Source organism: Ammodytes marinus (genome assembly GCF_949987685.1).
Source record: "Ammodytes marinus genome assembly, chromosome: 13".
NCBI classification, from domain to species: domain Eukaryota; kingdom Metazoa; phylum Chordata; class Actinopteri; order Uranoscopiformes; family Ammodytidae; genus Ammodytes; species Ammodytes marinus.
The window spans coordinates 22,732,484-22,743,835 of NC_137217.1; the positions used below are offsets into that span (position 1 = coordinate 22,732,484).

Consider the following 11,352-nt stretch of genomic DNA (forward strand, 5'->3'; position numbering starts at 1 on the left):
TTTTCCAGCTCAGGCCACGGCAGCCTTCCAGACAAGATATTCCGATATATTTCCCACCAAGGTGTGTCTGCAGCTGAAGATAAGGGAGGTCCGACAGAAGATCATGCAGACCGCTACCCCGTCTGATGGCCCCGGTCTAGGGATCCCTGACTCTCCTCTGGCTGGCCCCTCCTGCTCCCAGGCAGGGGAAGGAACAGGGAGGGGAGGGGGAGACCTGCAGGACGAAGAAGTGGAGCAAGGGACAGAGGCCAGCCCAGAGGATCCTCACGACTCTTCTAGATGAGGAGTGCTGACAAGATAGAGTGACTTTGCACCTTTACAACACCCCCTACACGCTTTCAAGCTTCAAAAACCACACACTTATCCACACTCTTAACTCTGGTCAGATCCCGATCTCTTTCCATCCTCAGCGGCCAACGTGTGTGTGTGTGTGATGTATGTCTGCAAAGTTAGGACTTTACTTTTCTTTTTGGTCATTTGTGACCCTTGTACCAAAAAAAAGGACACGGGAAAGTGACCAGTGGCACAAAAACTACTACATAATACCACAACACACAAGCACCCTGCAAACTATTAATTCCCACACTTGAATTACCACTCTGTATAACCACCACCTTGGAAAAAGCTGCCCTCAATGCCAGTGAACGAAGGACCATTGTGTACAGCTTCAATCATTTTCCTTCAAGAAGAAGCAGGGTTTTCATTCTGGATGGAAAGACATGTTTCAACCCACTCTTAAACAGAAAAGTCAGCGGTTTTAATATGAGAACATTGTCTGTTTTGATATTTGATTTTAATAGGGTTAAATGAGTCAGAGCTTGAGGTATGTATCTGCTTGAAGAACAAGCTGTGTGTAGACTAAACTGTTGTAAGCTTGTGTCTTGTTTCTGCTGACAGAAGGGGGCTGGGCCCTCAACAGCCGGAAACTCAAACTCTTCACTATGGACCTTGAAATATCTTTCTTTTTGTTTTAATTTTATTGCTCACATGTATACATTTATGGGAGATCTATCGAGAGTGACTGAAAAAAAAACTTTTACTTCAGCGGACTTCTGGCGGTGCCATCATTCCTGCAGTTACCTGTCTGGCCAAGTTCTCCCTTCTCGCAACTGACCCTAGCACATGCCAGTAGGTAGGAACCAAGCATTCCTGTGCCTCTCATTCTCTAGCCATGAAGGGAAGAGGCGGGTCACAGTCAAACGGGCACATCCTGGCTCTTAGTTGCAGAGGTCAGCTGATAAAGGCCACTATCCTCTTTTTGCCAAGCAGTTTTATTAACTTTTTTAAAAACAATTTGATTTGTATTTAACATTGTCATATTCATTCTTCTTATGGTTGTTATTATTATTATTACTCCTCATATCATTGCAGTGAAGACAGATCCTTAGTCATCTTCTCCTTGCTAGCAGGCGTTTCCTTCATTTCTGCCAGCTGTTGATTTATTGTATTAGGTTTTTTTTTTATCACTTGAGGCAGGTGAGAGATGCTGCTCCACACCTGTACAGCTCCACCATTGTAGTCTTCCCTTGCCAGTACCTGCGGTGCCGTTATTTTTATCCATTTCAAAGAGGACAAACATAATGTGGACCTTTTTTTTTTATATATATATATTATTTGATCAGTAATAAGATGTATGTTTTTAGACAACCCTGTATGCCTCTGTCCCGTGCAAGTTTGGTTCGATAGCCTTAAAACTAGTACATCTCCCTCCTCCACCTCTTTCCTTCCCTCCTTCCTCCCTTTGTCACTTTATTTCTCTCTCCAGACCTTGTTTCAAAACGGGCGGAGAGAAAACTGCGGGAAGTGAGGGGAGGGTTTGGAATCAAAGAGAGCTGGTTGGATCTATTATCGGTTGTGTCTTTGTGCAAGACTTATGTTGTAAATAATTACTGTAGAGTCAGTAGACTCATTATATTATTGATAAGGAAAAAAATCTGTCATTAAACAGAAGTTGACTTTTAAAGACACCCGAAAGTAAAACACATGAAATGGAAAAAACTGTAATAAGTATGGCTTAATGTGATTTGTGTTATACTCCTTGATTTGTTCTTTTGGTATAAAAAGGACTTTTTATGAATAATTTTAATTTGTATCTGTATCTTTCAGTATTCAATTAAATATAGGTGTTTAATTAAAGTGATTTCATCGCTGGCAATGTACAAAATTGCTTTGTGGTTGAAGAATGACATCTACAACAAAGCAGTTTGTCGGAACAGAAGATCATAAAAATTCAGCTAAGGTCTATGGAGTTGACTAGGTTTGTTAATGTTCATAATGTATATGTGGTTATGTTGAATCAGACCATCCGTTACAAATGTTTATCATCTTGTAAAAACATTTATTGTATTCACCTATATAAACAACAGAATACTTTGCTTTAACAGCACGGCCACACCTTTAAACAGAAGAGGAAAAAAATCACATCCACATCATATGATAAAATGAATCATACAAATGTCATCTGAGGCACAACCAATGGTCCTATTTCATAATGAATGCCATATCTTTAGTTATGTCTGCATGCTACTGAACCCTTTCATAGCTTTGTAATAAGAGAGAAGTTAACATAATTTGGTCTGTTTTCTGAAATGAATGTGCATTTTGTCCTTAAAAGCATTTCTTTACAGTGTAGAATGATCTGGTTCCATTTCATCATTACTTTGTACACTGTCAGTATTCAGACTGGTACCCAATGCGTAGATGTGGCGAAAAAAAATCTTCCTTTTGCTGACTTAAACTGGTCCTTAGAGAAGCTGCAGCCCTTCCACAGAGACTGAGTCCATGGCGAGGCCGTTCTCCAAAGCTGTTTGATAGATCTCCAAGGCCTGCTCCAGAGGCAGCGCCCCCCCCTCACTGGTCTCAATGATGGCTATGGTCTCCCCAAATTCATTACACATGATGGTAGGAGTTCCCTGTGCCTGAGAGGAGGAAACGGCGTCAGAATGGGTACACACAGGTCCTAACATGTCAAATCTCACTAATTCTGTTTGAAAAAACTTGAATCTTACATAGTTGAACTATTATTGGTTATCTAAATGTAAATATAGGTATTCCCTCTGGTGACTAGCTCATGTTGTCTTAGTTTGAGCATCAATTTTTTTTGACAATACTTTAAGGACGTGGTTACATTCTCACCTGCTGAAAGTCTGAGGCTTGAATCTGGATGAGCTGAGGCTGCCCGCCCGCTAGTACTACTGTTGAAGCGTCCACCACGGCCACAGCGGAGCTCGTCTCCATGGCAGCTTGGGCAGCAGCCTCTTCATCCAGCCTCTGCTGCCTGGCGTGGGTCTTTTTGTGGTTCCTCAGGTTGGAGAAGGTTTTGAAGGCCTTGCCACACTGTGGACACTTGTGCGGCCGTTCGCCCGTGTGCGTCCGGCGGTGTTCAGCTAAGTGCATACTCTGGATGAAACCCTTTCCACACACTTCACAGCGGAACGGTCGCTCTCCAGAGTGTGTTCGCAGGTGCTCTCGCAGGTGTGTGTTCTGACGGAAGCGTTTGCCGCACACTTGGCAAGGGAAGGGCCTCTCGCCAGTGTGGACTCGCTGGTGAAGTGCCATTCCGGAGGAAGACACAAACAGTTTGCCACAGACGGGACACTGGTGGGCTTTGGGCCGCTTCCCCGTGGTGCACCGCGGCCGGCCAGGGCTTAAGGCGAAGTGACTCAGTTTGTGAAGTCGCAGATTGGCAGGAGAATTTAGCTTCTTCCCACAAATATTGCAATCTAGACCCCCCCGCAAGTTTGAATCCCCTGATTCTGTCTTTACTGTGGTTGAGGTGGAGGGCTCGGAGGTCACATCTTTGCCCAACTCTACTTGGTCGTGTGTCTTTTTGCCCACTATCCCTGTACCAGACTGTACTAAGGTAGGGTGTTGCTCCAGACAGTGGCTGTCTCGTTGCTTCCTGGTCAGGTAGCCAGCCTCGCAGTGGGGACATGGGAAAGGGGCCGGAGCCCCTGGATGTTGGGTGTAGCGATGTGCTGCTAACTTGGTGGGCCAGCGGAAGGTGGCAGGGCAGTCCGGGCAGATCAGCGCTGCAGCATTGGAGTGCAGCAGGCTGTGCTGCCGCAGGTTGGACGACTGCGAGAAGGAGCGGTGGCAGACATCACAGCGGTACGGTCGCACACCAGAGTGGATGAGATTGTGCCTCATCAGATTGGCAAGAGATGAGAAGGTTTTGCCACAGTCAGAGCACTGGAAGGGCCGCTCGCCGGTGTGAGTGCGGATGTGGTTTCGAACGTGGATCTGCTTCTTAAAAGACTTACCGCAGATGCCACAGATGAAGCTGCGCTCAGCGACATGGGACTTACGTCGATGATGAGCTAGCTGCAGCTGGGAAGGAAAAGTCTTGGAGCATAAACGACAAGAAGAGGACCCTTTGTCTGATGACGCAGCTGAGGAAGCTTCTGCCGAGTCAGCGGAGCCGGACGCGACTCCTTCATCAGTGTCATTTGGAGGAACAGGGTTTGTAGCTAAGACCAACTTGGCGGCATCCTCTAACTGCTTGGGGTCACCGATGTTGCCTTTGAGTGGGACAGACACCTCCATGTTGATATCTTCCCCCTGCTTCTCCCCTTCAATCCTTTCCACTCTGCTCTGAGAACTTTGTACTGAATCTTCTCCCATTTTTTCCATCTCATCCTCTGTGAGAGGGGCCAGCGGGTCTGGTTCCTCAGCATGGGAACAATTCTTCTTCTCTCTTGCTCTCTGAAGGATGGCGAGAGCAGTAAGAGATGCTCTTCGTGGAGCTGAGACCTGGATAAGAAAACAGGCATGTGTCAAGTGGGAACATTATGCTACTTCGAGGTTGCGGAGTACGGAGCACCGGAAAGGGACATGGATGGGGAAAAAGCACAATTGAATGTCTTTATGTTTGAGGTCAATCTCAAAATAATCCTTTGTGTGCTCCGTTGTTGTGGTTTGCTTTATTGTTTTGTTGATTTTTATTTTCATCAATGTAATTCCGTGTTTGTTTGTCAAAATGGAAACTACTACTTTTACAAGATATTGCAAAAGTAAGGCAAAGTCTTGCAGTGCCCCATTTTTTTTATTATCAACCTTCGATTTTTTTTCCACCCTTCATGTCCCATCAGATGCTCCGTAGTGGAATCAATTGGGACGGGGGTAAGCTTATATTATCACCGTGGAGACAGGGGTGGGTACATCAGCTGTATCCCGGTTGAGGTGGGTCCTACGGTGGTAGAGGTACTTGGTCATGTTGGTGAAGGTTTTGTTGCAAAACTGACACTTGTGAAGAGGGTCTGCAGTGTGGGACTTTCTGCAAGAAACAGGAAGGAAAAGATGAAACACAATCAAAAGTTAATATTGTGTCAGTTTCTCACTGTTACCTTGGCTGCTATGTGTGTGTGTGTGTGTCCAAGTGTTTTACCTGTGCATGATAAGGGTCATCTCTGTGGTGAAACCAGTGCCGCAGTCCACACACAGGTACCTGGCCACGCCCGAGTGCGTGCGCATGTGTGTCTGCAGAGACGTTGCTTTCTTGAACACCTTGCCACACTCCGGACACTCGTGCGTGCCCTGTTCGTGCACACGTTTGTGAGCAGCCAGCCGGTTGACGGAGGTGAAGGTGCGGTTGCAAAGCTCGCACTGTTGGGGCTTGGCCCAGACCGCTGCTTTCTTCTCTGCTACTCTGGTCCTAACCTCCTCCCCCTTCTCTGCAGTGTCTTCCCTCCCTCGCGCCTCCTCCAGACCACTCATGACGCCCGGCTCTCCGCTCTCTTTGTCCTGGCCCAGGAAGTGCTCTCCCTGGTGCTGGAGGAAATCCTCCGGCGTTTGGAATAAGAGGGAGCATTCGGAGCATTCGTAAGGGTGAAGGACCACCATCTCCATGGGCTGCTGCTGGGTGTCTTTATGGACACTCTGGGCCAACCTTAACTCCAGTTTCTGAACACCGTTCTCCAGGACGCCCAGCTTAACCGAAGAGCCTCGGCCCACCGTGGGCAGCAGAGGGTGCAGCTTGGAGCGGCGCCGACTGGGAGCGCTGGAGTTGTCTGCCAGAGCTTGAGCTGTGAGGATTTGCAGGTGCATGGTGGCAGAGCCGGGGGTCGCCGTCACTGGAGGCATCAGGGCAGAACGGGAGGTTGCAGCCTGTTTGGAGACCGGCTGATGTTTCTTCTGTTGTTGTTGTTGCTGCTGCTGCTGCTGCTGCTGCTGTTGGGCGAGTACCTGCAAAGATACACACAGAAATTTAAAGAAACTTCTCCCTTATTCTTCTTTATTTGGATCCCCGTTAGCAATTGATACAAACAATATAAAATCACACTAAATCATTAAACCAAGGCAGCTATATCAATAAAACATAAACTAAATAAAAAGGCAATACATGACATGAAATCAGCCATATAAAATAACAGTGAAGTGAAACCACGGCATATTAAACTGCTGTGATTTCGCTCTCTAACTTTTAAAGAGAGTGACACTTTAAAATCCTTCATATAGTTCCCATGTCTATCCCTCTGTTGTGACTCCTAAGTACCTGTGCCAAGATCTCCCCGGCCTGCTGCTCACTCAGCACAAAGTTCTGCATGCTGTTCAGTGGAGTGACGGTGCCGTCAGGCTGTAGCACATACTCCTGTTGCAAGGGCCAAAAGAAACATACGTTATTACATTTGTATACACTGTTAATTTAGTGATACAGGAAGTAAGCGATGTTTGATACACTCGCTATACTATGCTTTGGAGACTTGATGTCAGTGACAGCCATTCAAACTAGCATTTTCTAGACTTACAGTAGAGGTACAGACAAACATGATAAATGTTTCATGATGTTTCACTTTAAAACAACCTTAAATGCAAACTAGAGTATATGAGCATGACTAGCCTGAATGAAAAAAATGTACGGTAAGTCAAAGTCAAAAACTGATTTAGTATTTGGAAAACTTGTTAAAGTGCCATCACCATCCAGAGTTTTTGGGAAGAGTTTGTCTCTGTATTATTAGAGAAATATCCCCAGAAAAGCAAGCACTGCTTTTGTTTTCTATTATGGGCTTTGCTCATGTACAGTTGTGTTCAAAATAATAGCAGTGTGTTTAATCCTTATCATAGCTTTTATTTCCAAACACGCAAATGCATTGGGGACATTGCACATTCTATTCCAAATCCAAATATGAAGAAACATTTGTCAAATGTTTCTATATCTGTACAGAAAGTGAAGAAAAAGGAATATTAGACTGTTAAAAAAAATAGTAGTGTCTACATTTTTCTTTACAACTCAAACATTTACTGTATCAACTGAAAAATGCATGAAGATTTAGCTTTCCTATGAATCATTGAACTAATATTTAGTTGTATAACCTCCGTTTCTGAGAACTGCTTCACATCTGTGTTGCAGGGAGCCGACCAACTTATGGCACCTGTGAACAGGTGTTTCAGCCCAGGACGATTGGATTACATTCCACAATTCCTCTGCATTTCTTGGTTTTGCCTCAAAAACAGCATTTTTGATGTCACCACATAGGTTTTCTATTGGATTAAGGTCCAGGGATTGGACTGGCCACTCCATAACGTTAATCTTGTTGGTATGGAACCAAGATCTTGTTCGCTTACTAGTGTGTTTGGGGTCGTTGACTTGTTGGAACACTCATTTCACGGGCATTTCCTCTTCAGCATAAGGCAACATGACCTCTTCAAGTATTTAAATGTAACCAAACTGATCCATGATCCATGGTATGCGATAAATAGACCCGACACCATAGTATGAGAAACATCCCCATAACATGATGTCTGTGCCAACATGCTTCACTGTCTTCAAAGTGTACCGTGGCTTGAATTCAGTGTTTGGGGGTCGTCTGACAAACTGTCTGCGGCCCCTATTCACGCCACAGTACACTTTGAAGACATTGAAGCATGGTGGCACAGACATCATGTTATGGGGATGTTTCTCATACTATGGTGTCGGGTCTATTTATCGCATACCATGGATCATGGATCAGTTTGGTTACATTAGAATACTTGAAGAGGTCATGTTGCCTTATGCTGAAGAGGAAATGCTCTTGAAATGGGTGTTCCAACAAGTCAACGACCCCAAACACACCAGTAAGCGAACAAGATCTTGGTTCCATACCAACAAGATTAACGTTATGGAGTGGCCAGTCCAATCCCTGGACCTTAATCCAATAGAAAACCTATGTGGTGACATCAAAAATGCTGTTTTTGAGGCAAAACCAAGAAATGCAGAGGAATTGTGGAATGTAATCCTGGGCTGAAACACCTGTTCTCAGGTGCCATAAGTTGGTCGGCTCCCTGCAACACAGATGTGAAGCAGTTCTCAGAAACAGATGTTATACAACTAAATATTAGTTCAGTGATTCATAGGAGAGCTAAATCTTCATGCATTTTTCAGTTGATACAGTAAATGTTTGAGTTGTAAAGAAAAATGCAGACACTGCTATTAACAGTCTAATATTCCTTTTTCTTCACTTTCTGTAAAGATTAAGAAACATTTGACAAAGGTTTCTTCATATTTGGAGTTGGAATAGAATGTGCAATGTCCCCAATGCATTTGCGTGTATGGAAATAAAAGCTATTATTAGGATTTTGATCTTTACTAAATTTTTTAAACACACTGCTATTATTTTGAACACAACTGTAAATGACTAAACACAATGGAAAACGTATGAGTAAAAACAGTTGTTCGGTTGTGAACTTCTCCACGATGAGATTTGAGCCACCGCTATTAAGAAGCTGCTTGTTTGAGTTTCACATTTTTATTCTTAAAATGGCTTGGATATAGTAGAACAAAACTCCCAATAAAAAGCACAATACATGTTAAAAAGATTAGGAAACACAAATCTGGTGCTGGGAAGTGAATGAGTCTGCAAAATATAGCCGACATGATAAGCCCAATATGCATGCTTTTATTTGTCACTATAATGTCATGTTACTGGCACAACCAGGTTCAATTCAGGGAGCAATTAATATGAAAATTTAAAACATAAAATAATTTGTTACTGTGCTAAGTCAGCAGCAGTTGGTTTTTATGAAATTAGAAAGTGTTATTGTGACCTTAGCATTCATACAGAAAAATGTAATGTCTGTCCAATGTTTGGCCCCTCACCATGGTCTCTGTTGTACTGTGCGTGCTGCTCCTGCTATGGGTCCGCCGGTGCTCCAGCCAGGTCTCAGGGGAGTCAAACAGAGCCAGGCAATCCAGACACTGGTACTGGACGGGTCCCGACACATGAGCCCCCGACCCCGCTTCATCAGTCTCCAAAACCTCACACAGCTCTGGGGGGGACAGTCAAACACACAGACTGTTAGCGCTGTGTCTTCAAATGCGTTCCAGTTGTACTGGGAAATCAGAGTTTCCTGAAGGAGGAATTCCTACTGGGGAACTCTTGAGAAACCTTGTCAACCCCGAGTTCAACATGGCTGCTCAGTGCTCACAAATGAACAGTAGCTAACACTTTGATAATAGAACCTTTTAGCTCTTCTGTATTATTTGTGTCGCAATAAATCACCTGAACACATGACACTGCTAATTATTTGTATGCACAAAATACAACATAGAGTGTTGGTATAAATTGGTATTGTTAACAATTGCTAACCCGAAGTGATTGCTTAAGGCGAGAACTGTCATGCCTTCTTGTAATTTCCCACTTGTGCTACTGGAACCGAATGGAACGCAGTCAACTCGGAGGTGGCGTCACTCCAAGTTCCGACATCCAATGAAAATTGAAACGCAGCATTACCATTAGCCTTAAGCCCACAATATGCTTGCTGCTGTTCAACCACTGTGACTGATAGCTATGCAGTGGGTGAGAAGCAACACACAATGGAATCTCTCACCTTGCTGCTCCATCTCCATCCCAGCCTCTCTCATGTGCATCTCCTGATGCTGCAGCAGTTCCTCTGGGTTGACGAGGAGGGTCCCACACTCCAGACACTGGTACTGTTGGCTTTGACCCTGGATGGTCATGGCCTCTCCTTCCTCTCCTTCTTGGCCCGTGTGGATCTGCTGGTGGATCAGAACGTCCTCCAGGGTGTTGAAGAGTTCATGGCACTCACTACACATGTACTGGTGCTCCACATACACACCTTCTGCCTCCTCCTCTTCCTGCTGCTGCTCCTCGGCCATGCTGGGACTGTACATGTGTGTGTTATCTTTTGATGTAGATTGTATTATGAAACGGGATCTGTGAAGGGGGGCAGGGGGGTGATTGTTAACAACGGAAACTTCACTGTTGTGTCCAATGAGGGAAGATACTTTTTTGTCACCCAGAAGACCGGTATAAGGCCACACATGTGGAAAACAAAACAAATATATAAATAAAATTAAGTAATATGTGACTATGTACAATATCAAAATATTCAGCAGTGATGCAGTGGCTACCATTTGTAGTGAATGGCTTCAGCGTTTCTCCAATAAAACGCGAAATGTACATTAGTCATTCATTTGTGAAAGTAAGGAGATCATACGTTGCTAACACAGAAATTATGGAAAAGTCCCGCGGAAAAAAATCGAAAATTGAAGGAGGCCCTCCATTGCCAACAATACGAACACTACTCATGGCAACCTCGCTGATTATTGTCTGATTTTCCTAGCAAATGTGATTCGTATCTTTGTTTACAGTGTGTGATGGCATATGGAGAGCTGTTGGCGGCGCTCCCTCGGATATTGCAGACTTATTTCTCGGCACCGCGATTTCCTGACAGCGGCTACCCGGTTCGTCGGGCGGTCCGTCAGGCGGCGCTACCCACTTTTCCCCGAAGCTCTCCGGCTACGACGGCGGGCCCTTGTTTCTCCTTACCTCTCATTTACTCTCGTTGGACCGTTGGACAATCCCTCGTGTGGCCCTCATTATCAGTTAGCACAAGCTTTCCCCCCTTTGTTAGTCCGTTGTCGTCATATGTGGTGTGGAAATCAAAATATGTAAAGGTTTCCGTGAGAAATTACATTTCAAAGCGTGTGATGAAATGTTTGCCCGCCGCTCACTTCCATTCTAGTGCTACAAAGCCCCGCCCACTGCGGTAGCATGAAAATGTCAGACTTTGTGATTGGACAGGCTGGTTGTCAATCATAAACTCTGCTTTACTGATGGGTATTGTAGTTTTTGTCGACTATTATAGTCCCAGTCCCCCCAACCTTTTTGTCCATTTCTCTTTACGTTGTCAGTTTAAGGTAGCCACTTTTTGTGCTTTGGAGGATGTCTGTCTTTTACATACTCATTTAGGCTTTTATACGCGGTTACTTGCTTCGTTTAAAAAAAAACAATAAGAATAGCAACAACCACGCTGCACTTGCTAATAATATGTTGGATATATCCAAAACTCAACTCCAAAGTGGCATTGAAGTAATTGAGTAGACTATTGCAGTTGTGACTTTAGCTGTTAATT

The 11,352-nt window shown here is 44.5% G+C and overlaps 2 protein-coding genes across 4 annotated transcripts in view; one reads left to right on the forward strand and one right to left on the reverse strand.

Annotated features, from left to right (window-relative positions):
- The window catches only part of cicb (capicua transcriptional repressor b), a 38,885-nt gene extending 36,691 nt beyond the window's left edge, over window positions 1-2,194 (forward strand). For all 3 annotated transcript variants that reach the window (XM_080039370.1, XM_080039372.1, XM_080039371.1), the window contains exon 21: window positions 9-2,194. In XM_080039370.1, coding sequence (XP_079895496.1) covers window positions 9-283 — 275 coding nt within the window. In that variant the 3' untranslated portion in view covers window positions 284-2,194. The remainder of the gene's footprint in view (window positions 1-8) is intronic.
- znf526 (zinc finger protein 526) lies at window positions 2,193-10,941 on the reverse strand. The gene is made up of 8 exons (XM_080039373.1): window positions 10,767-10,941; window positions 9,805-10,151; window positions 9,074-9,243; window positions 6,494-6,589; window positions 5,387-6,183; window positions 5,140-5,275; window positions 3,136-4,752; window positions 2,193-2,918 (listed from the first exon to the last, which is right to left on the reverse strand). The coding sequence occupies exons 2-8, from the start codon at window positions 10,106-10,108 to the stop codon at window positions 2,745-2,747; spliced, it is 3,294 nt and encodes a 1,097-aa protein (XP_079895499.1). The 5' UTR covers window positions 10,109-10,151; window positions 10,767-10,941; the 3' UTR covers window positions 2,193-2,744.
- Window positions 10,942-11,352: the final 411 nt, after the last annotated feature.

Bases quoted from the DNA above. Each gene is read 5' to 3' on its own strand.
- znf526 (XM_080039373.1), bottom strand. From the start codon at position 10,108: ATGTACAGTCCCAGCATGGCCGAGGAGCAGCAGCAGGAAGAGGAGGAG. The intron at 6,184-6,493 runs GTACTTAGGAGT...GTATCTTTGCAG, and splicing joins CCGGGGAGATCTTGGCACAG to GTACTCGCCCAACAGCAGCA. The intron at 5,276-5,386 runs GTAAAACACTTG...TGTTTCTTGCAG, and splicing joins ATGACCCTTATCATGCACAG to AAAGTCCCACACTGCAGACC.